A 25,931-nucleotide genomic window follows, 5' to 3' on the forward strand; every position below is an offset into this window, starting at 1 on the left:
ATTTATATATATACAAACACACACAATCATGTATACATTTAAGAAAAAAAATTTATATTTATATATAAAATATTTATATATAGTATAAATTATATAAATGTATATACAGTATATAAATGCAAATATTTCTTAAATATATACATGAATTTGTGTGTATTTAATAATTATACACAGTACACACACATAGGCTATATTATGCAAACACAAACTTTTATTTTGGATGCGATTAATCGCGATTAATCTTTTGACAGCCCTAATATATATATAGTAAATTTAAACGTAATGTCTTTAGTTTCGTGGAAAAAGTAATCTGATTAAGTAGCTTACATTATTTGTAATACGTTTCCCCGAACACTGCATATGACAACACAACAAAAATGCATGTAACTGCGGGTTAAACTCACAGGGTACTCCACAAATGTTCAAAGGTTGTACCCTCATCAGCGGTGGATGACTGGGACATTTTGGATGTTGAACAGTCCACCGCAGGGCAGATCACACTGAAAACCACACACCAAACAAGGGTTACAAGCATGCATAAAATAAAATCATCCATAACAAACAAAATCATCAGTAAAACAACCTGTTGAAGTCAGTTACATACAGTATGCAAATAAAGCTAAATATGCAATATAGCGCACATGGACTTCTTTAGTACACTGAAAAAATCAGTCATCTGAAAATAACGTCTAAAATAAATTAACTGGTTTTATTCAAGTAAAAAATATTATTTAACATTGCCGAATCAACCTAAATTCATTAAGTTTTTTAAATGTAACACATTTTGCAGGTTACAACATTTTACAGTCAAGTAGGCTACATTTTTGTCTGGACAGGATCTTGTCTGAATGAATCATTCACTTTTTTGTATGGGGAAAAGAGGAGGTTTGAAATGGCATGAGGGTGAATAAATTATTACAGAATCTTGGTTGAAATTGGTCTGAATACTCTAAAAAAAAAGGTGCAAAATGTTTAACATTTGAAATTATTACATATTAAATAAAAAAGTATAGTTCTCCAAATTTATTTAATACCTATATAATGAGTAAACATTTTAATCACAATCATTGCATTGCCCAGTCATTTTATAATGGACCCTGTTTAAAGGAGCACACTAGAACTGCTCTGAACTCATGCTCTGTAAAATAACTGCATCACTGTGTAGAAATTGAACACAAAGGATTCGATTTCAAAGTAATTTCCACCCTGCTGCCCAATGCATCTTCTGAATCCCTGCAGAATTTGAGGCATGATGCACAGATTCAGAATAAAGATGCCAGGCTTGACGTGTCCAAACCTGCCTGGCACTGTTCCACAGTGACCACATACTTCCTCCATCATATTACTCACAGGAAATGAGGGCTAGAAGAGTGTATCCTAACCACACAAGAGCAAGTCAACACAGAAAGAGAGTCTGTTGCAGTTTTGCAGTCTGTTGCAAAACTGTAACATATAACACACCCAATACAAAATTCTCAAATTTCATATAGACAATTAAGATCAGCAGGTTAGTTTATGCCATTTAATGAGCAATATATCGGTCATGATTTTTGCAATCAAATAGTTTTATACTCACTAGCACCGCATTAGCCTAATACTTTTTTTTTTTAAGAAAAAGGAAAGATAAAGAGATAAAGGACTCAAATAACCATATTAAACACCCATCAATATTTATTAGGCTATTACTAAAAAAGATCAACATCCCTTGTATTGCAGATAAAGTCACTATTTTAAACATGATTCATTTCATGCATTTATGTAAATTAGATCAATTTGAAGATGACAATCACAATGCTATTCTTCTTTGATACATTTTTGTTTTTTAACATACAGTAGGCTATGTTTAAACTTTAAATATATATATAATTTTTCATGAACAAAGCAATCAATCTATCAATCAATCAATAAAGGGCGTTTTTTTCTTCTTCAGTAAATATTTCTCATTTATATTTAAAATTCAATTTCGGTATGGGCTAAAAAAAAGGGACTGAACATTCCCAAAATTTTAGTCTAGGAAAAAAAATGGTTGTAAATAAAGTAAGCTTAGTTGATTAAACACACTTTGACTTTGAAGCAAAATCTCAATAGTAAAATAGCCTGTTAAACACACACACACACACACACACACACACAAAATGTGAAAGTAAACTTAGCCTAATCAATTGGATACATTTATAGCATAAAATAACAAATACTTAAATTGTAAGATTTTTTTTTTTTTTTTTTTGCATTTTCCACTGACTCTGTTGTTTTATTTTGTTAATTTGTTATAGCTACAAAACAAAAAGATGATATTATAATTGTAATTTAGATTAAACAGATCATTTTAAGAGATTTTAGGAAGGTTTAAAACCAACGTGCTGCTAGAGAAAACATTTATTTATAGGCCTATAATCAAGATATTAACGTTAGGCTACTGAGATCATTCTTGTGACAACTAGTCCGGTCTCCTCTTAATTTAAAAAATAATAGACATGTACCTAAATCTAAATGTGCTAATTTAAAAAGAATAATAAAAAAAACACGTTTTCTCATATGTTAAGTTCCTTCAGGCAGCCTGTTTACAGTTGCTCAACCCGCGTCGCGTCTGTTCCCTCGGTAACGCCGCGTGCAAAAGACGGCCTATTGGAAATTAAGGTTTACTCAAAACAAAACTCATTTAAAAAGGGCCTCATAAAACCATCTTTTGCCCTATAAATGTTTCTTAATATCTGCTTTTTCGGCGAAGATTTTAGTCCACTCTCCCTAATTTTGGATGTAACTTTCAACAAATGACACTGTTCTCATTAGTAAAGCAAAAAAAATTGTTTTAAAAAATAATAATAAAAACGAATTGGAATGAGTGGAGGTTTTCGTTTACAAACTCTGTAGTTTAACGAACGAGGCAACATCGTGTTTACTAATTTTGACCTGTATTCCCGTGGTAGCTGCCACCTGGAGAGGAGTTAAAGCTCTGCCAGCAATTATACACACACAACAGGGATTCAAGCGGAGAATTGAATTATCACTTGACAAAGGCCTTGTATTTTAGAACTAATGAAGCTGCATCTTACCGATCATGTTCATACCGAACAGCCACCAAAAAATTGATCAGCCATAGTCAGCAGCACACTAGAGAAGTATAGCTTATACTTCACCGGTTAATGCGTCATGGACCAAAAGTGCAAAATTCTTCCTTTGTACCGTTTAATTTCAGGCAGGACTGTAAAATATAGCATATAGGCCTATATTAAAACAGAATAGCCTAAAAAGGCATAGGAAATTTTGCGAAAATATTCATAAAGACAGCAAACTCCTTTGAGCGACCATTCCTCTATTCAGCGCAGTACTGGACGAATACAGCAGCAGCCTTGACAACGAATTACACAAAAGCCGTCACACATCACCTGCCTTCATTTTACCTCTTGCATTACACTGTTTGCTGTTTAATTAAAATGTATCAAATTATATATAAACTCTAAAAAAATTAAATAAAAATAAAAAGCAGAGTTGTTTTAACCCATGTCAAATATGGATAAACCCAACGGTTGGGTTTAAAATGTAGCCTAATTAAAAGAAAAATTAAACCAACGATCAGGTTTGTCCACATTTGACGCAAACATGGGTTGAAACAACCCAGCATTTTTATATATATAAATATTTGGTCTTTATTTATTTTATTTTAGTTACCGTCTATAAAGGCCTATTGTTTGAAAATAACGTGTAATATAATTTGTCAATATTTGATCCAACCGTGGTTTGAAACAACCCAGCATTTTTTTATTAATATTGGTCTTTTAATGCATTTATTTCATTTTATTTCCCGTCTATATAGGCCATTGTCTTGAAATAATATTTAATATTATTTGTCCATATTTGACCCAACCATGGGTTGAAACAACCCAGAATTTTTAAAGTGCACATCAAATATAATATAATATAATATAATATAATATAACATAATATATCTGCAAATAAGCTTGTAGCCTAGGCTAGATAAACAGAAACAGTTAGCCTATAACAGTGGCTTGTGAAAAAACATAATCGCTCTCTACAGAAATTCATGTTTCTTATCAAGCATAATGTTTAGTCTACTGTAATACATGTTGACAGACATTTATCATGTGAACTCTGACCACTGCATCACCTTTGTAGGACACTCATCGATTTTTCTAACTGATAGACAAAAAGGAACAAATTAAATCGCAACAGTAGGCTACACATTGTTTTGTGTTTTTATAGTTAAAAAAATTATTCAATTAGGTTAACGTTACATAAATGGAAAAATAAATCGATCAATGGAGTGATTAAAACATATTTATAAATTTTTGCATGATATATAACGTTAAAGAATTAGAATGCTACTTTTAAACACAAATCTAGTCTATAAGAAGCTATTGAAGTGGATGATGAAAACATGAGGAGATCTTACTGCGTTCACTTAAAGTGGGTGGGTTTAAATGCTCACCTTCAGAAATGCGAGCGCTCAATACTTCCCATACGAAACGAAGAGTTCAAACGAACCACAAATACTATATTTATAAAAAAAAATTACTTACCGAACAAGTTATTTTTCTGGCTTGGAACAAACTATGGCGATGTTCTCTCTCTGGATCCCCAAATCACTTCCCTTGACCTGCAGCTGACCCTTGTAAACTACAGCCTTGTCATGTAGCAAATGAGCTCCGAATTAAGCCATTGAACAACAGAACGCAACTTGAATCATTCCTTATAGTTAAAAAAGCAAGACGAGAGAGGCAGATGATGCTGATTATGCAGGTATTGCCTATAGGGTAAATAGGCTCGCGGAGTGTGAGTGCACTTGGCTGTGGAGGGTAGGGTTGGGTTGGGGGAATTGGAGGGGGACGGGAGGAGGCGTTAGCCGCCGTTTGGGCTCACGCGAGCGGGAAACACTAATATCATATGAAGAGGTCGCTAAAATGCGATTAAAGCTTGACGTTTACATTCTCAATTAAAGATGTGTGCTTAAGATTCGTCAGGCTTGTAGAAAGACTTCAACTGTCCCTAACAAAATCGTAGAAAACGACTATTTAAATTCCCCGCCTCTCCTGACAGCATAAATAAACACGTTTTAGCATTTGCTTTGAAATGCATACGGTAATGATTAAGTCGTTCAAAACAAACAAGCCATAAAGCTACTCAGTATGAGCTCGGTAACCCATATTTATTGTTAATTCTAGTGCATACTAGAAAATAGACAAGGTGAAACATCATTTCCCACAATTCCACTGCGACGCCTACAATTAAGCGCGCGCTGATAGGCCGTCAGCACAACAAAAATGACGTTTTCGAAAACGTCACTTCCGAAACAAGAGATTCGGTTGAGACCTCTTTAGCGCTCCTTGGCTGAGACAGTTGATTCTCATGAGTGTCTTTTTGTTTTTATCCTGCAAAGGTCTTTAATAACTGACCAATAAGCTCTTCGGATCAGTACATGCAATACTCCGAAAGGTAAATTGTTAAAACGCACATAACGAGTCTTCTGTTAACTTAGACGTGTACGTTAACCAGTGTTTAACTTTAGTACGTTAAGCAAACTGATACGGAGCCGTTAACGTTTCCTAAACCCGACAAAAGATAATTTATGGATTATTATGCTAGTCGTTTCTAAAAATCTAACATCATTACAAAGTAATCAATATATATTTATATCGTTAGTAATAAACTCAGGATTTGTCATGATCGAAAAGTAAGAATAGGTTTTTTCTTAAATTCTATATTTATATTCTATAAAAACATACTAATTATAGTATTTATGCATAATGGTATTATTTGAAGTACATTTAAAATATGTAGATTTACTGCCTTTCTGTTGATTTATTGTGATTACTGATACATGTCTGTCTGGACAGGTGATTGATGTTAGATTATAAATAGTTAATATAGTTTAGTAATGAGAATCTGATAAGAATCAATCACCATTGGGAGTAATGATGACAATTGCAAATAAAAATAAAACTTCGTCCTAAAATCTTAATGTTCTCTAAATAGTATTTTTTACTAAATGTATTATGTTTACTTGATTTGATTTTTGATGAAGAACGAGGTCTCTTTTTCACTTGGTTTTGGCACAGTCTTTGTGTCTCTTTGTGCAAACTTAACAATTTGGTAGTGTGTTACTGTCAGCATTTTAAAGTATGCAACAACACAGTGGTCAATATATTTATATTTAATTTATAGTTACATTTTCATATTTTTATTTCCAGTCACAGAATAATCAATAATCTATTGTTGTTTCCAGTGTTTCCATTATACCATGAATTTCTCAGAGGTCTTCAAGCAGTCCAATCAATTGTGCAAAGTGTCTCCTGATGGGAAATATTTGGTAAAGTTGTTTTTCTTACTGCCATCAACATTATCAGATGATAAATGGAAAATTATGACTATGATCAGAATAGCATACCACCATACTGATCTTACTGTTTCTTGTTAATCACCACATTTAATTTGGGCTTGTAGGCCACCTGTGTTCAGTACCGCCTGGTGGTCCGGGATATCAACACCCTTCAGATCGTGCACCTGTACACATGCCTGGACCAAGTGATGCACATGGAGTGGTCCTCTGACTCCCTCTTCATCCTTTGTGCCATGTACAAAAGAGGACTAGTGCAGGTATGTCAAGTTGCCCATTGGATTTATTGATGCACTTTTACCTTTACTTTTCAGTCTGGGTATGTTCAGTCTTTATCCAGAAGGTCTTGAAAAAGTTTGAAAAGTAATATCACACCTATTAGAGCTGCACGATTCAGGATAAATGGAGAATCACAATTTAGTTTTGTTTAAAATAGAGATCACGATTCTGAATAGACAACTCTATGAAATTACATGTCATTTACTAGAGGTTCTGACAAAATGTTAATTGCTGCAGTCTATTTAAAAAGAAATGCTTAATGAATTTTAGTAAATAAATAAATAAATAAAAATCGGTTTGAGTGAATGATTCAATGACTCACTCATAAAGACTTCATTTGTTTAATTTCTTTACTGGATGAATCAGTGGCTGCGTCCGAAATCACCCCTTTATACCCTAAAATAGGGCACTATTTGAGGGGACGGCCATTTGTAGTTGTGTCCAAACCATAGTGGGTGTTATCGAGTGCTTTCATTCAATCCCATAATGCACCACATTAACAAGTGTACAACTGATGTAGGCTGCGTCCGAAAGCTTAAAGGTACAATGTGTAGGAATTTTTCCCATCTAGCGGTGAAATTGTATTTTGCATTCAAACGAATAGTGCTCTATTTTAGATAGTGCTCTCGCTTTTTCAACTACGTTGCAACTACGGTAGCCATTATGTACCTAGAAGCTATGACAACGTCTTCCAATAGCACTTCGAGTTTAACTATACATGTTCTACTGTTATGCTGCCTATATAATGAATTACACAACCAAGCAATGAAAAAAAGCTTGTAAGTTAGACCATAACATTGACTTACCTGTCGAGAAGAAAGTAGGCAACTTCAGCGTCCCTTTCAAAGTCTTTCTACTTCATTAGCTCTTTCCACCTGGGAAAAGCTATCCCGATATTTACCCTCGTTTTTTTAATTCGCCGGTCACGTTTCCTTTTAAATTAAATGTTTTGCTTTTTTGTGGCTCGGCATAAGTATGAAGTACTGTGCAGTGCAGCCTTTCAATTTGCCAGGGCAGTGACAAATGCGCGTCTCTCACTGATCTCCTTGTCCGTTTCAGTCACGTGACGCTGGCTCTGAACGAAAACGCGTTGTGGAAACACGTTGAGGTTGCTAGTGCTTTTTGTCCCTCTCTGCTATTATAGTTTTTCAAGATGGCGGAACGACATGGAGGCCTCTATGAACTTACCTGTCCCATGTAAATAAAGATAAGAAATTCTTTGCTTACGAGGATAAGTCGGATCATTGGCAGAGGTAATTCTACACCAATGAGGACGGAATAAAGACATTGATTTTAGCTAATAAAATACTTAAAAAAACTACACAGTGTACCTTTAAAAATGCTGCCTCCGGAGGACGCATTCCAAGGTAGGAAGGCATCAAGGCACGTCCGAATCCAATGTTAGTTTCACTTCCTGAGATACCTTAATCTGATAGATAGATAGATGTTTCTGTCGCTGCCTTTGATATCCCACAATCCTGTGCTTTACATTCTGTGACAGTTGAGCTAAAAAATAAAGATGGCGTCTAAAACTTGCAGTTAATGTACGTTTTTGATCAACGTTTTCTGTTGTTATTTCTAGTGGTGAAAACTGAATTACTATTGTAGTAATTAAATATTTACAGGGCAACAAGTCAGCAGCTTACGTTTCTGGACTCTCTGTATTCTCAAGCCGTACGCTTAACGGCTTGAGAATACACATAATGCACTGTGAGGGTCGTTCCGAATAAATTGCCAAGTCCCGCCAGAAGATGGCGCCCGCAGCTGAGTCATCCATCCATTCATTTTCCAATCCACTGGTCCAGTGTGGATACAGCATAATATCATACATGTATACATTCCTTTTTAATTGATTATTAAATTGTTTAAATAAGGTTTATACATGCCGATTTCCATGACCGAGTTCAAGATACAAACTGGAGCTGCCAGTTTGCTAAGTTTCAAATGATTATTAAGCAGCAAGCACATACAAATGCGGATCTCTCCTGGTGCACTCAGTGTCTGAATTATTCAGGGAATAGGGGGGCGATTTCGAACTCAGCTAGTGTTTTTTTGAACGAATCTCTTGAATAAATGATTCGATGACATGCATTTTAAACAATCACTTGTCGACACCTACTGGTGTAACAATGTCATTGATTTGATCTTTATTTGAAGCATCTAGTAGTTACTTTCAAAAGGTATTTACTCTATTGACACCGCTACCGTGTTTATATCCGAACTATAAACTTTTATCCCAGTACTTCTGTGATAATTTGAATTATTGCAGCACACAAATAATGTTACTGTGTGGTTGAAAAGACTGTTTGTGAAGCGGTTTCATATCTATAGCCTACATGACAACTCCTCTCTCTGGATCAGCAGCAGCTCAAATGCAGATTTGAATGTACGCTGTTGTGTTCGTACTTGTAAAGGTTACATTTTGTTGTCATTTAGGAATAACATCGCGTATGTGTTTGAATCGAGATCACAATCTTTTAAACAAGACACGTGATTTGAGGTCTCATTCACATCTGGAGCACAAATGGTACGAGCTAGACAGCAATTTTAAAACTTAGGGTTTCAAATAACCCTTGCTTCAGTCTAATAATTCCTCTAGTAACTTTTAAATATTAGGTTATAATGTTAGTTTACACTTTTTCAACAATTAGATCAAATTTCCTCTATGGTTTAATTTACACACTAAATGACCTTACCTTTGTAAAGGAAGCCAGCGCCAGTCCTTCATGTTGAGCAACAAGGCAACAGGACTCAAATATGTTTGTTAGTGAAGGGCCTTTGTGTTTCTCTCTATTCACTCTCAGGTATGGTCTCTAGAGCAGCCGGACTGGCATTGTAAGATAGACGAGGGTTCGATTGGACTGGTCTCGTCACGCTGGAGTCCTGACGGGCGACACATACTCAACACCACTGAGTTCAATGTAAGTATGGCGGGAGGAGGAGTCAGTTCTGAACCGTGTCAACTGTTGCTGCCCATAAATGAAGACCTGAAAATAACAGACAGTCCATGGACTGAGTTCAACTCTGTTGGTTAATTCTGTGAGGTGACAGTCAGAATACACTGTTCTTCTGAAAATTACTTCTTATGATCTGGTTAATAATGCAAAACCTGAGAAGCAAAATACAAAAAGAACAAAAAAAATATACCACCATATTTTGGACCAATAGACAAATATCATGGTATTTTTTGTTATTGTTTCTATCAACATAAATAAAAAAATGGCCATGTTCACTATTGTTTAAAAATGTAGGGTTGGTAAGATTAAAGAAGTCTGCATTAATTTGATAAAAAAAAGAAAACGGTAATATTGTGAAATAATGTTTTAAATGATAATTAATTCTTGAGATGAAAATTCAGCTTTAAGGTCCTTGCACATTGAGTCGTACATTTCTGTATGCGTTTTTTCGTATTCGGTGGCTCTCAAAATGCATGCTACGGATGCGAAAAATGCAGAAAATCGAACCCGATCCGAATTTTTTTAGGACGTGCGAAAGTTTCGGAGACCGTGTGTAAATGTGATTGACACAATTATTTTATAACGTGCGAAAATTCAGGACGAAAATTTCGGACTCAGTGTGCAAGGGCCTTTACATTTACTCTAGTCTTGTCACATGATATTTCAAAAATCATTTTAATATAGTGATTTGGTGCTTAAGAAACATTTCTTCTCATTATCAATGTTGAAAACAGCTGTGCTGCTTAATATTTTTATGGAGAAAAAAAAAAGCAGGATACTTGATGAATAGAAATTCCCTCCCCCAAAAAATAAATATTTCTGTTTTTGAAATAGAAATATTTGTAACATAAATGTCTTTACTGTCACTTTTGATCAATTCAATGCATCCTTACTGAATAAAAGTATTAATTTCTTTAATAAAAAACCTTACTGAACTCAAACTATTAAATGGTAGTGTAATATGAAATCTCTTTCTCCTTCTCTCTGTCTCTCTGTCTGTCAGTCTGTCTGTCTGGATTACACTTGGGCTGAGTGCCACCGTGGTCGTCTGTCGCCTAAACTTGATTCCAAGAATTACTGACATGTGTTGAGATGATGGACAGCTGTGTGTGTTCACCATGCACTTGGAATGGAGTGTCTGTCTGGAATTCTTGCTGTTTGTCTAGAGAGTGTGTGAGGGTGAATGATGACTGGACACTTGTCTGTTGTCTTCCGTCTGACGTCTCTGTTACAGGGTTCCACAAATAAACAGCACACTGTCTGTGTTAACAACAACACATGCAGTGTTTATGAAAGTGTTTATGAAAGTCATTTTGCAATGGCCATTTTTAAAGCAGCTTATCAAAGTTTTGAAAGGCAATGGTACATATTTATGGCTGCTTGTTTGAAAATTTGACAAAGACTGAAAGAAATCACAGACAATTCAAGTCAGCTTTCTTCTCTATGGTGCCACCTAAAGGATTCCAACTGAACAATATAAAGGTGGCAAGTACATACTAGATTTCTAATACTGTATGTCTGTATGGCATTAGCAGACTTTGAGCAGAGCTTTGTTGCTCACGGCAGGCCAGTTTACTGAATTATGACAGAATGATAATCTTTAGGTGAACTATCCCTTTAAGGTGTTGGACTGTTTTTAGACAAAAGACATTCGTATGGCTATAGAAGATTTGTAATTATGCACAGGTTGCATTAATAATAATTTTTTAGGGATTTAAGCGCGTAGCACTGAAACCCTATTGTCATTGTTACATTTTCCTAGGATCTGCATTCTCCCCTAAAAGTGATCAGGCAGACCAAACCGTGAGTCTTGGAGACTTGCGAGGGCTGGTAGTGCTCGCACCTTCTACTATGTCACCCAGGCTTGCCTCGATTGGCTTGACTTGCACTACAGCAGTGAAAAGTACGAAATCACTCATAATAACTAAACCATTAGGCGTAGGCTCGAGTGTCTTATATTACCAGTGCAGCAAGATTCTCTGGAGTCTGATAGTCAATAATTATTTGAATTGAAATTTCGATTCACTGTCTGTCTCTAATGGTGCTTTTCCACTGCATGGTACGGTACGGCTCGGCTCACTTTAAATGGTACCACCTCTGTTGAGGTTCCAAGCGTACCGTACCGATCATAGGGTCTCATTCATGAAACATGCGTATATATACGAGTAAATATGTGAGTGATGTGCGCGTAAAGAGACCTTCCCGAAAACTCTTCTCCTGATTCACAAATACTTCGTAAACGTCAGATGTGATAGTGAAACGTGTGTGTGTGTTAATGAATTCCAATCAGTCGTAAATGGGACGCGCGTGCAAGCTCATTCTCAATTACCATAAATCCCGCCCATTAAATCCGACTGACAACCATATATGGGCATCATATTATGACACCAAACGAAGGATTTCAACATGTCTTCTCAAAAGCGAATGAAAAAGAACAATTTCTCAGATGCAGAAATTTTAGTTTATTATCAGAAGTTCATTCAAAACACCACATTTTATTTTCAAGCGTAGTCTATAGTGGCGTATTAGGTCCTAAAAAAAAGGAAGCTTGGCAGCATACAGATGCAGTTAATGGAGTTTCATCTGTTAATCGAACAGTCCCAGAAGTGAAAAGAAAATGGTTCGACATGAAGCTTGACTGCAAAAAAAACTAATTAGTTCACTTCGAAAAAATATAGCCCAGCCCTATTGAAAGCAATTAATTATTTGATTAAAGTGTACCGTTTGCAGATGCTATTACTGGCTCTCATAAAGTAAAAAGAAAAACCATATATATATGTAATTACTATATATAATATTTTTTCAAAATGCTGTGTGTAAATATGTACCCGATTAAGGTGAATTAAAATGCAGCCTTATTAATGAGCAAAACGTTCGGATATTAAACGCACTATTTACGTGTGGCTGGGAGCAGGTGTAGATTTCTTTCGTACCAACTAACATTTGGAAAATACGAACATTTTAATGAATACGAAAATTTACGGCAGAACCACTTTACACACGATTTACACAAGAATTTGTTCTGCTCGTGTTTCATGAATGAGACCCAATGACTGTAAAAAAATACGGGCCATAAGTAGAGCTATTACACTTTTAAAAGGAAAAAAAACACAAAAAAAACCCGCTATATTTCAGTGATAAATGGCCTGAAAGTGCAAAAAGTGGTCTTTTCCCTCTCTGATCAGAGTGGTTGCATGCTTGCTAATTAAAACATAATATATGTTTACACAAATGCTTAAAGGCCTTAGACTAGCAGCTATATTACATTTTTCTTTCCTTTTAGGAGCTCGACAGTGTGAATCACTATCCACCTTGTGTTATGGAATATATATATAATGTATTTGAAAGGGACCATGTAAAATATTAAACACATTTTACCATTTTATGTATGCATGTACCCGAGTTAGCCAATTGGGAATTTTCATCTGCAGTCCAGTGGCAGGTCACCATTAAACTTCTGACCTGACGTAGGATGTAGAAGTAGTGTAAGCTTTGGTGAGTAGACTTCCCAGTTTTGCTGGGCAACAAACTCAAGCGCCTCTGTCATTTCTCTTTAAAAATCCTGGCTTTAGACTTTTTAATTCGTGACCGGGGTTTTGTTTTGCTCAATCCTCTGCGCTTCTGCGTTCGTCGATACGTCATGCGTCGGGTCAGAGGTCACTCTTCAAGCAGAACTATACTCACATACGGCCATTACCGGAAGCCAGTGGTTATAGTTTAGAAATAAATATGGATATTTTTCTTGCAAAAACGCATCGCTTCTCTTCAGAAGGCCTTCAAAAATCTCAGGCTCTATTCACTCCCAATATAATGCTTGAAAGAGCCAGGATATTTTTTTAATATAACTCTGATTGTGATTGGCTGAAAGAAGAAAGTCATATACATCTAGGATGGCTTAAGGGTGAGTAAATTATGGGATAATTTAAATGTTTGGGTGATCTAACCCTTTAAACTTGTACACCACTGAATTGTGTTTTAATCTTAAGGTTGACAACTTGAAGGTGCAAAATGGGTTTGTATCGTTCATTTTAAATATTTACTTCTCTATAATTTTTTTTGCTTTATCTTCACAGTTGAGAGTCACCGTCTGGTCCCTATGCACAAAATCCGTATCCTACATCAAGTATCCTAAAGCCTGCCAGAAAGGTGAGTGCATGCGAGTAAGGGCAAACATTGAGTGTCTGAACTAGTATAGCTAGTTTTATAAATGTTTGTGGGAGTTGAGATGTAAGGACAGGGTCACAGAAGCATGAATTATGCTGTGAGAATATTTACCTGTAATATTAGTCTTGTCCCTGGACGTCTAGCCAGGCGTGAGCTCTCACAGACAGCTGGTAAATGGCACATAGTCCTCATAAGACTCCAGAAGACAGGTTCATATAATGCATTACTGCCATAGATTGTCATTTTCTGGCCAGCAGAGTGTGGATTCAGTCATCTGTCACCCCCGCCGCTCGTGGATTGAGCTGTAACCTTCAGATCAGCTGATGGAAAACTTGTGTTGAAAGGTGCTTCTGCGCTAGCATTGTGTTGTCTGTCTACCAGAGTGAATTATGACAATTTTAGCCATTTATTGTGTGGAGTCATGGGTCAAAGTTATGGATCACAATTCCATTCATAACATAATTGACCCCCTGGTCTAGTGTTGGGGAAGCTACGTTGACAATGTAGCTCATGTAAAGCAGTTCAACAACAATAATGGTACTTTTTTGAAAAAGGAGTTTGCTACACCAAAAGCTACTAACAAAAATGAGCTAACTACACGTTTAAGACACGTTCACATTTTTTTCCCAGTATTTTCAGTGAATTTGATTAAAAATACAGTAATTCTGTGAAATATTATTACAATTTAAAATGACTTGTCTGTTATATTTTAAAATTTAATTTATTCCTTTGATCAAAGCTGAATTTCCAGCATCATTACTCCAGTCTTCAGTGATCTTTCAGAAATCATTCTAATATGCTGATTTGCTGCTCAAGAAACATGTCTTATTATTATCAATGTTGAAAACTGTTGTGCTGCCTCATATTTTGTGGAAACTAGAACAGTTTTCAGGATTCTTTGATAGAATAGAAAAGTTCAGAAGAACAGCATTTATTTGAAATATACTTTTTTTGTAACAATGTCTTTTCTGTCACTTTTGATCAATTTAAACTAAAGTATCCTTGACTCCTTGCCGAATAAAAATATAAATGTATTTTTAAAGAATCTTATTGACCCCAAATCTTATTGTATTTTTTGCTATTACAGTAACTGAAACCAGGCTTTCCTTTGTTTTCTACTGTAACAGTAAAACAATATAGCCATACTGCACATTCGTGGTCTGCTTTCCCGATTTAATTTATGATATATATCCACTGGAATGCACTAAGAATCTCTTGTTTTTCTCCACAAATCCTCACGAATGCTTTAAAAATGAATTGTCTCCCCTTTTCACTTCTAATCCCTCTTAGCAGTGTTTACTGGAATGTTTCTAGAGCTGGTAAATGCTAAAGTTAATGAACATCTTTGATTAAGGTTTTGTTATATTTTGCAATATATTATACAGTTATATTTTAACACGTCCCCAATATTGCTGCAGAAGTCAAGTGTTTGGTGTTATATATGGTCTGTTGTAGTCATTTGTTAATGCTTTTACACTTTTAAATTTCCTTTTAATATTTGATGGTTGAAGGGTGAGTAGATTAATGTCATCTCATTGTTCACAGGTTTCCTTATTGTGTTCATAGAGCAAACATTTAGCTTAGTTGTTTACAGTTTAACAGAAGTAATTTCCATAATTCGCACAAAGCGTCATGGAGCGTAGGAAATTCTATACTATGGATACTATAACAGTGCCCCGGTCAGTTCATGAAACACATCTATAGAATATGGTTGACTATTTAGGCTTTAAATGCAGTTTTAAATGTGTTTCAGGTATGGACTTCACTGCAGATGGCCGTTATATGGCTCTAGCGGAGAGACGGGAGTGTAAAGACTACATCAGTGTGTTTGTGTGTGATGACTGGCATCTTCTCAGAGTGAGTACAGTGTGCAATTGTGTCCGAGCTGTGGCCTAATGTTAGCACACTTGCTCTAGAAAAGTTGAGCAGGTTTAAATGCAGCTGATCATGTGCTGATCTTTCCCACCCTTCTTTCTCCTAAAATCTCCTGCACTTTTGTCTATTGTCTTCATTAGTAAAAGTGGCAAAATATCATTACATCACTTCAGATGAAGATGAATGACTTGATTCTCAAATGCTTGTATTAAACATTTCCGTAACACTTCACAATAAGGTTTTGTTTGTTAACATTAGTTAACTACTTTAGTTAACATGAGCAAACAATGAACAATACTTCTTCTACATTTATTAATCTTAGATGATGTCAATATAAACCTTTACTAATACATTTTTAAGATCAAAAGTTTTATCTTAAAATTAATTGATGTATGACTTGTCAATCTTTTAAATTATTTATTTAGTTACTTAATCTTATTTCTTTCTTTTATTTATTTTTAAATTTTTATACTGCTTTTCTTATTTTAATTGATTTAAATCAAATTTTATTTATGTAGTTTTATTCAAACGATTTATGTAGTTTATTTAAATTATTTTATATTATATATTTGATTTATGGAGTTATTTATTTGTATTTCTTTCTTTATTTTAATCATTATTTTAATTTGTGTTTTTATTTTAAATGTGTTTTTTTTTGTAATAAATTTATTTATATACATTTAATATATTAATATATATTTAATGTATTCATTTATTATTTACATTTATTTAGTGTAAACTTATTTTTACTGATTTATTTAAAAAAAAAAAAATTACACAGCTTTCTCTAAACCTTTCCATGGACCCCCCTAGCATTCCCTTGTGGGCCCCAGACCCCAGTTTGAAAACCCCTGAGTTAATGCACTGTGAACATGAACATTTTTACTAAGCAACTAACAGAGGTTAATAAATGCTGTAAAAAAACAACAACTGTATATTAGTTCATGTTAGTTTAATGCATTAACTAATGAGAGCTTATTGTAAAGTGTTACTAAACATTCTTGTAATGTTTTAAAAGAACTACCCTTTGTTTGGGGCGCAATTATTTTAATATGTACTACTTTTTCGTTAAAATTAAGTATTATTATCATTTGATTTTTTTATCACTTTTTGTAAATAACCTTTTTGTGTATTCATGAAAACATTTAAATTGTAAATAACTATAGATTTAATATTTTATAGTAAATACAGATTGTTTATTTAATTAAAATCAGCATAAAGGCAGTACAACAAAAATGACTTAAACTTTTAAATTATTGCAAAAACTAAAAATGTTCCATTTTGTCTGTAGCATTTTGAGAGCGAGACTCAAGATCTGGCTGGGCTGGAGTGGTCTCCGAACGGCTGTGTGCTTGCGGTGTGGGACAACAGTCTCGAGGTAAAGAAAATCAGTGCTTATGGTCACAAAAGATTTCTTTCACAGATTCTGGTCATTGACCGTACTACATAACATGTATTATTATTTGTAGCCTGGATGTGCATTTTTGTGCAGATTTACTCTATATAATTATCATTTGGACTGATGATAAGTTGTGAGCGCAATCTACGTCAATTCTATCTCATAATTTTTGTTAAATCCAGCCAATCAAATTGGAGCTTAATTTTGGTTAGCGCAATAAGCATCAAATGCTCTGTGAACGACTGATACTCAAACTGTCTGATACAGACACAGGGGTTTGAATGCCTCTCATCATTTATAAACAGATTTGGACTTTTTATCATTGAAACAATTTAGTTTAATACAATTCTGAAGTATTAACTAATCAGATTAACTCTCCGCTTTCTCTCCGCAGTATAAAATGTTATTATATTCGCTGGATGGCCGCTTGTTGTCTTCCTTCAGTGCGTATGAGTGGTCTCTAGGCATAAAGTCTGTCTCGTGGAGTCCCAGCAGCCAGTTCTTGGCTGTTGGCAGCTACGATGAGAAGGTAGGAAATCTATTAAAGAAACGGATGGAAAATAGCTGTTTAATATGATATAATCTGTATAAAAGACAGTTTTGACGGGCTTTCCATCAGGTTCGGATCCTGAATCATATCACCTGGAAGAAGATCACAGAATTTGAGCATCCAGCCACCATCGTAAACACCAAAGCTGTAGGTGTTTTTCTCCTGAGCGCATGTCTGAGGGTGGGAGGACTGTTATATGAGAGGGGGGGGGGGGGGGGGGGGGGGACTCTCAACTTTACTTTAAAGTGCCCCTATTGTGCTATTTTGTTTTGGAGTTTCCCTGCAATAGGTTTATATGCATCCAAGGTAAAAAAAAATATTAATTATTTTTTTCTCATAATATACAGTGCAGCATCACCTGTTTTCTCAGTGTTCAATAAACGATCCAGTCTCTCTAAACCCCTTCTTTCCGAGAGCCAGCTCTGCTCTGATTGGTCAGATGGCTTAGTCTGTTGTGATTGGTCAACCACTTACAGCGTGAATCAGAAAAGAAACGGCCTATATTTGGCTATATTTGAATTTTAGCTCCGGAGACTTCCTCAGCACTTGATGCACTGTGAAACAAACTGTAACGATGACGTCGATTTTACAGCATTAATTCGAGCCCGAGTCCTCAACCTTTTAAAGTGGATTTGCTTCGGCAGCACAGAAAGACAGTGTCTTCTCAACATGAACAACACGAACCAAACTCTTCCAGGCTTCAGCTACAACTGCTGTGTTTGAGTAGATGACGGTCACCGGCAGCCAATGGAGACCATAGGCTGGCATTATGCAAATGCATTACAAACCTACATAGGTTCGCACAAGAATTAGGACTGGAATTACTGATGACTCGTTTCAGGCAGTTCAGAAACGGTTCTTTCTTTCGAGCGACAATAACGTATCATGATAGCATTATCATACATTTTGATCTTTGAAACTTTGTAGACCTTTTACATTCACAAACAGCTATATTGAACACTGCATTAATGGTAATATCCAAAAAAGCATCATAGGGGCACTTTAAACAGCACTTTTACAGGCTTAACTCATTGGAAAATGTCTCTGCCTATATTTTTGCCAAACTTCATAAGCATACCTATTAGGTGCCGTTGATCGATTAATAAAGACTTATTTTCATGTGTTCCTTGCACAATACTATGTTACGACCTCAAAACACTTTTCTGACATAGTAAACTTGTTTGCAACCAACATAATCAAATGTTGCCAGATTCACGTTCATCTGTTTCAGATCAAACTAAACACTTTTCGCTCCACTCGCTGGACATTTCACTTTGAAAGTGTCACAATACATGCAGAGCAATGTAATATAATTTTGCAGAACTGTCGCCACATGCTTATATTTTTTTTCAACAAGCCCTAGGTTGCACAAACTAGACCATTATGAAAATGTTAGATTTTGAGTTTCTAATACTGTTTTTTCTTCTTCTAGGTGGTATTTAAGGAAGTGGAGAAAAGACCTGTTGTGGGCAGTGAAGATCTTTCTATTCATCAGCTGACTGTGGATAATTCCCTATTTAGCACACAGAGCAAGTGTAAGTTTCATTAATCTTGTGTACAGTTCTTGGTAGTTAAGCCGTGTGTCCAGGCTGGCGTATTTTTCCAAATGTTTTCAATGGGAGCGCCGCATTTTTTAAACGCAATGAGCATAACGAGGCGCTTAGTTGTTTTTTTTTCACACTGAAGCGCTGAGCACCCGGCGTTTTTTACAGGTCGTCGAGAGTTTAAGAATGTTCAACTTCGGGTAAAACGCAGCGCTCATCACTGTCACTTTTTACCCAACCGTCCAATCACAGTGGAGGAGGGGCGGGACTAATACCACACTGACCAACCGACACATTCTGCTTGTACAACGTCAACAGATGACAACAACAAGCATAATAACGGAACAAAATTATTTAAAACAAGAGCCAGAGAAAATACGTTACATTGTATCGACATTTTAATATAGAATCAACACAGAAACAAAATATGTGTGAAATGAGATGCTAGTAACACTTTCGCGGATATTCCGTATCATAAGCAAAGCATCTCAACTGAAAAAAATGCTGCGCTGCCAAAACGCTCTCAAGCCCCCATAGCTAGGCGTTTTCAACAGAGCTTTTCCAACTGGCTAAAAACCCTTTAGTGCACATCTAGGCTACTAAAAATAATAGTGTTACATAGTCTTAGGTGGAAAATGGTAACAAAAAAGGAGTAATGCGTTGGGAGTAATGCATCACAAGTAGCGCAAGTTACGTAATCAGATTACTTTTTTCAAGTAACTAGTAAAGTAACGCATTACTTTTAAATTTCCAACAAAATATCTGAGTTACTTTTTCAAACAAGTAATGCTTTGTTTTTTCCATTTATTGACTGACACCTCTCCTGTACCCATGTTGAGATAAATGGCATTACTTTCCATAAAAGTAACCAAGTACGCAATTAGTTACTGCTTTAGGGAGGAATGTGATATTGTAATGGATTACTTTTAAAAGCTACTTTCCCCAACATTAAAGATATGACAATGGTTAGTGTAAGAAACCTACAAAATTGTAAAATATGCTTTTTAAGCATTAATGCACACAATCTGTAAGCATATGTGAAAGAGGCGGGGAAATACAAATAAACTGAAAATAATGCTATTACATTTTGATCATATAGACTTCAATACCTTGTTTGTTTCAGATGAGATCACACAACTGCCAACCCAGGTGCCAGTGATCAAGCCCGATCCGGACCGCGCCAACCCTAAAATCGGCATCTCCGCTATGGCTTTCAGTGCTGATAATCGCTACCTTGCTACAAAGAATGGTAAGGCTGTGTGTGTGGTGTATTCACGAAAAAATCATCAATGAGTCCTGAATGTGAATTCTAGTTGTGCATAACTGTTGTGCATAACTACAAACATATTCACATGCACAACAAGCCCTACAGATGTAACTAATTTACAAAATGTAACTACGGTAGTAGAAGATATCACTACACTTTCCCTAGTTGATTAATCACAGTACATTAAGACGGTTGTTTTTTATTACAAGTTTTCTGAAATGTTTTGTTCAAATATGAGGCATTATCTAATTAAATCTGCAATAATCTGCATACATTTTCAGAATAGAAATCTGAACATTTAATAGAGCCAGGTTTAAAATTCATAGTTTAATTTTTTTCGACATATTAAAGTTGACGTTTTTTACCGAATGGATTTTGGAAATCTCTTTTAATCACTCCATAAATCATAAAAACAGCCAGAATTTATTTTTCACAGTTTTTAGGAATAAAATGTTCAATAAATATAAGGTTAGGCCCTGTTTACACGAGAACGCTCACGGGTGAAAACGTAAAAATATTTTAGCGGATGTGCCTTTCGTTTACACGGCGACGTCGTTTTTGGGGCTTAAAAACGCAAAAAAAGTTAAACCACTCTCCAGAGTGGAAATCTTAAAAACGCTCCACCATCGTGTTCCCGTCTAAAGGGTAAAAACGCGAAAGTCTGCTAGACAGTTAAGGCGTCGCGTACGTGTTTACATCACAGACATGTGAAAATAACAAAACATTATCAAACTAAAATATAGCATTAATTTCATTGACAAAAAAATTATAATAATTCTGTCATTTTTGAGCAACACGCGAAGAGCACCGAGGGTTAAAGCAGCAGCTTTACCGTATTAAATATGAAAAACTGTGTCAGCGTCTCTTTCACTTTCAGTGCTTCACATTGCCACCTAGCCACCTGGAGTGCACACTACATCGAATTTCACACACTTTTGCGTCACCATATGCACGCAGATTTACCCTCCATAACGCTTGTCTAAACGCAGAATAAAAAGTGATAACGCAACGCCACTTTTGCGTTTTCTTTTCAGATTGTTTCCGTGTAAACAGCCTTAATGTTATAAATGGAAGCTTGTTTCCGCCACAGAATAAAACATTTTAAAAGATAATTGTGACTTTATCAAGTTTATATCTCGCAATTGACCGTTCGCAAAGACCCGCCCCCTTTAGTTACTGTTGCTATGTCCAACAAGCCACGCCTCTCGATGTTCTCATGCAGTGAAAAATACATCGCGGAGCAGAGAGGACACTGACAACACACTGAGACGGGACAGATCAGGTTACTTTTTATATGAAACGTCGTCTCAACCTTCAAATTTGGTCAATTTTTTTATTAAATTTAAACAATAAATACAGTTTTGTGGCTCTTTAATGTGTCTGACAGATCGCTGTAGAGCCTCTGTTAAAGCTGCTCGTGAACCGATCATCTCTTCCTTCTAGTTAATTTATAGCATCAAATAAACATGAATGAACATTAGAAGGAATGTTGTTTTAACCACAGAAAGGCGTCAGTACACTCCGCTTCTCAAGTTCAAATCTTCCAACGTCAATCTCCTAACTTTCCTGACTGCTTTGTCGGACAAAAATGGCGGATTATGATTGGTCAGATCTCCTGTCAATCAAACGAAAAAAGATGTAAATCTTGCAATTCTGACTTTTTTTCTCCAAATTGTGAGTTTATATCTCACAATTCTGACTTTATAACTTGCAATTATGACTTTATATCACGCAGTTCTGAGATGAAAAGAACTGTGAGATGTAACCTCGGAATTACGAGAAAAAAAAAAGGCTGAATTGTGAGATATCACAATTACCAGAAACAAGCTTCCATACTTATATGAACAAAGCACACTTTATAAACATTTAGAAAGTAGAATTTGCTGCATATAAGGGCGACTGAAGTGGAGATTTCAGGCTCAATGCAAGAAGAGAAAAATGAAATAATGAAAAAATGAGTATTTAAAGAGTATTGTAATTGAAATGTACTGATGCAAACAGATAAAGTGTAATAGAATAAACACATAAATGTATATTTTGGATGTTTTCTTTTCTCTAGTCTGAAAGAAGCAAAGACAGCACAAAATCTCAAAATTGACCAGTGCCTGAAAAACAGTGATTTTGCCTGTAGTGTCTTGCCTTAAAAAGGTTTGACTACTTTGTATTGATTTCCATGACTTTTTCAGGCCCGGAGACAATTTTATAATTCACAGAAACGGTTCCTTTCTATCTTTCTGTGTAGTTCATCTCAATCTTCATGCCCCTTGTTCCATTTGGCAACAATAGCCATAATGAGAAGCGTAACATTCTGCCAGTGCCAACCTGAATCGAATTTTCAGAGCCATTTGGTGCCCTGGCTTCCTGGGAAATTCCCCTGCATGAAACAGACTTTACTCTTCCTATTCAGATGTCCTAACAACTGTGCTTCATAGGCTCGTGTTGTTCTTGAGATGCTGACGCTGTGTCCATCTTCTGTCAGATAACATGCCTCAGAGCCTGTGGGTGTGGGACATGCAGAGACTCGGCCTGCTGGCCGTCCTGGAACACACAGCTCCTGTGCGCTGCTTTGTCTGGGACCCACGCAGACCCCGGCTGGCGCTCTGCACCGGAAACACCAAAGTTTATCTGTGGTCGCCAGCTGGCTGTGTGTCTGTGAATGTACCCGTTGAAGGTATGGATCCAGTTTCACCAGTTCCCGACTCAACATTACTTTCAAACAAGCTTTTACACTTTTGCTTACACAACACTTACAGTTCTGTGTGTTATACTAATAGTACTGATATATTACCAGTATATAGACTCATTTTACATGCAAAGTGAAATATTTCAAGGCTTTGTTAGTTATAATTTTGATGATTATGGCTTACAGCTATGAAAACTCCAAATACAAAATTAGAATATTGTGAAAAGGTTTTCATAAGCTGTAAGCCATAATCATCTAAATTATAACAAATAAAGGCTTGAAATATCTCACTTTGCATGTCTATATAATATATTAGTTTCCCCTTTTAAGTTGAATTACTGAAATAAATGAACTTTAGCATGATATTCTAATTTTTCGAGTTTCACCTGTGTGTGTGTATATATATATATATATATATATATATATATATATATATATATTGTTCAAAATTAAAGGTTGGGTAGGTAAGAATTGTCTAAAGAACTTTTTTTCAATTTGGCTTAAACTGTCTTTATATACCAATACATAATTAAAATGTAAGTACTTTGAAAAAGAGAGTATAAAAATTGAGTGACTATAGTGTATTTAATCTTCAAAAAACACAGCTCATTAATTCCTACCGGGACGAAACAAGTGATTGGCTTGCGTGACTGTCACTCTCCGTCGCCATGACTACCGCCGCTATTACTGGCTCTGCCCACGTGCGCGCGGTCGCGCACCCGTTTTTAGGTGGGAGTGAATGGAATTAATGAGCTGTGTTTATTGAAGATTAAATACACTAGAGTCACTCAGTTTTTTATACTCTCTATTTCAGAGTACTTGCATTTTAATTATGTATTGGTAATATAATTTAAACAAATTTGAATAAAAGTTTTTTTAGACAATTCTGACCTACCCTACCTTTAACTTCATGCCAAACCTGCTAGTTGTCAGTAAATTTGCCTGCTATATTTTTTACTGACCATAAAACAGTTTTGCATATATATATATATACACATATTTCTCCATGACAAGATTTATTTTGCAGTTTTTCCCCCCAGAATATTAGTGGCATTATGTCACAGCATCATAAACTAAATGAGTCTGTACTGCACCTGTTACAAAATCCTGAAGACGAACTATCATGATTTCTCATATTTTCGTTTTAAGTGGCTTGATGTGATTTATTTCACGTCTCACCACATGGAGCTGTGGATGAACATAGGATGGTAGATTTCCACTGACGCAAAATATGCGGATGTTTTTGGACAGTAACCATGGAAAGATCACTGTAATGTACAACCTCTCGTTGCTTAATGCTTTATAAAATGCCAACAAAGCCAGCATGATGAAAATGTTCCATAATTTAATTTATTAATCGCCACAATCAATAAAAATGTTGGTTGATTAGAGATTGTTGTGTGTAATTTAATTGGTATCCCTGAATATTGGATATTTAATTATACATGCTTTATCTTAAAAATATATATATTATTATATATGTATATATATATTATTGTTGTATGTATTAATCCTTTTAAATGTAATCTTTAACATCTCAAAATAAATATACATTTTTGTGATGCCTAAGTTTACTTGTAGAATTTCAGAGTGTTTAATTAATGCAGGCAAAGTAGTTATTTTTACATTTTATTATCTGCCATACCCTTGATTATTATTTATTAAATTATCAGTCATAATTATCAGCTTTTCGCATTGGCCAGATTTTTTTTTTTTTTATACAAGTGCATCCCTGAGCAATTCTATCAAATATAACTGATATACAGACACAGGTTTGAGTATAAGCAGCCTTTTTTACAACTTTTGATCATATATAGTTGTTTTAGGAAATGTTTCCCCATAAGCAGTGCAGGAAGCTGCTTGCATAAAGGAAGTTGTGTGGATAAGTCTAACTTCTTCTTCCTCTGTTTGCTCACAGGCAGTTTCCAGGTACAGTCTGTGTTCTGGCACTGCAGTGGCAGCTCGCTCATCCTGCTCTCTAAAGAGCAGCTCTGCCTGTGTTACATGGAAACAGAGGAGGAGAACTAAACCAAAGCACTGCTTCACACTCCCAGAGAGTCTGTTAATATACAAACACTGAGAGACCGATCTCCAAAGAACTCTACACACAAACACTGTCTGCAAATATACCTCAGCACTTTTTAGTGGTTTTCAGGTAGGGTTTTTATAACATTTGCACCTTGACGAGTAAAATATTGATCATATGTGTGATTCTACCGGTGCAAATGAACTGCTTTCACTCAGATCTGCTTCTCATGGCCTTAGACAAGCTGAATAGATGTCACACGAGCTCTGTGAAGGACCAAGTATAGCGTACAATCAAAAGTCCAATTTGTCACTTTAGATTTGCTGTGATTTTTAGATGAATGCGAGTTGTGAATGTGAAGCATTTTGCTTCATGACGGTAATGTCTGTTGTATTTCATTGTTTTTCCTGAAAATGTTTTAAAACTAGAATTATTTTTATAAAATTTAGATCTATTTGTAATAAAGTTTTCTACATTGATGTTCCCCATAATTGTTTTTCTTTTATAGAGATTACAGGCGAGTCTCACAACACCTGACAAGAACATTTTACAAAAATGCTTATTACTCTGAATATTGTCTGGATGTTTTACCTCAAGGTTTTGCTTAGTGATGATTCTTATTACTGTAATATATCTAAGAATTTAAAATCAGCAGTACAGTAAATGCCACTAATACTGTATGCATAAATACTTAAAAAAAAATTGGGTTACACTTTATTTTAAAGTGTCGTTTACAACCATTAAAAAAATTACACTATTTTAAAGTGTGTGTTATAATGTAATTATACATTTACTGATTAATAATAATTAACTACATGTACTTAAAGGGTTAGGA

At 35.4% G+C, this 25,931-nt stretch overlaps 2 protein-coding genes across 8 annotated transcripts in view; one reads left to right on the plus strand and one right to left on the minus strand.

Moving 5' to 3' along the window:
• tp73 (tumor protein p73) overlaps positions 1-9,374 on the minus strand; it is a 58,979-nt gene extending 49,605 nt beyond the window's left edge. For 3 of the 7 annotated variants that reach the window (XM_079636719.1, XM_079636716.1, XM_079636714.1), the window contains exons 1-2: positions 3,054-3,192; positions 405-500 (exon numbers count right to left, since the gene is read on the minus strand). In XM_079636719.1, the coding sequence (XP_079492845.1) occupies positions 405-463 (59 nt within the window). In that variant the 5' untranslated portion in view covers positions 464-500; positions 3,054-3,192. Of the gene's footprint in view, positions 1-404; positions 501-3,053; positions 3,193-4,538; positions 4,592-9,327 lie in introns of those variants that run through there. The other 4 variants (XM_079636718.1, XM_079636712.1, XM_079636715.1 and 1 more) reach the window with 3 other exon arrangements.
• On the plus strand, positions 4,804-25,573 carry wrap73 (WD repeat containing, antisense to TP73). The gene is made up of 13 exons (XM_079636722.1): positions 4,804-5,451; positions 6,242-6,325; positions 6,460-6,612; positions 9,436-9,552; positions 13,662-13,734; positions 15,506-15,609; positions 16,919-17,005; positions 17,421-17,555; positions 17,646-17,723; positions 19,009-19,111; positions 20,244-20,369; positions 22,867-23,058; positions 24,989-25,573. The coding sequence occupies exons 2-13, from the start codon at positions 6,257-6,259 to the stop codon at positions 25,096-25,098; spliced, it is 1,347 nt and encodes a 448-aa protein (XP_079492848.1). The 5' UTR covers positions 4,804-5,451; positions 6,242-6,256; the 3' UTR covers positions 25,099-25,573.
• Positions 25,574-25,931: the final 358 nt, after the last annotated feature.

The sequence above is a fragment of the Phoxinus phoxinus genome (genome assembly GCF_949152265.1).
Source record: "Phoxinus phoxinus genome assembly, chromosome: 15".
NCBI classification, from domain to species: domain Eukaryota; kingdom Metazoa; phylum Chordata; class Actinopteri; order Cypriniformes; family Leuciscidae; genus Phoxinus; species Phoxinus phoxinus.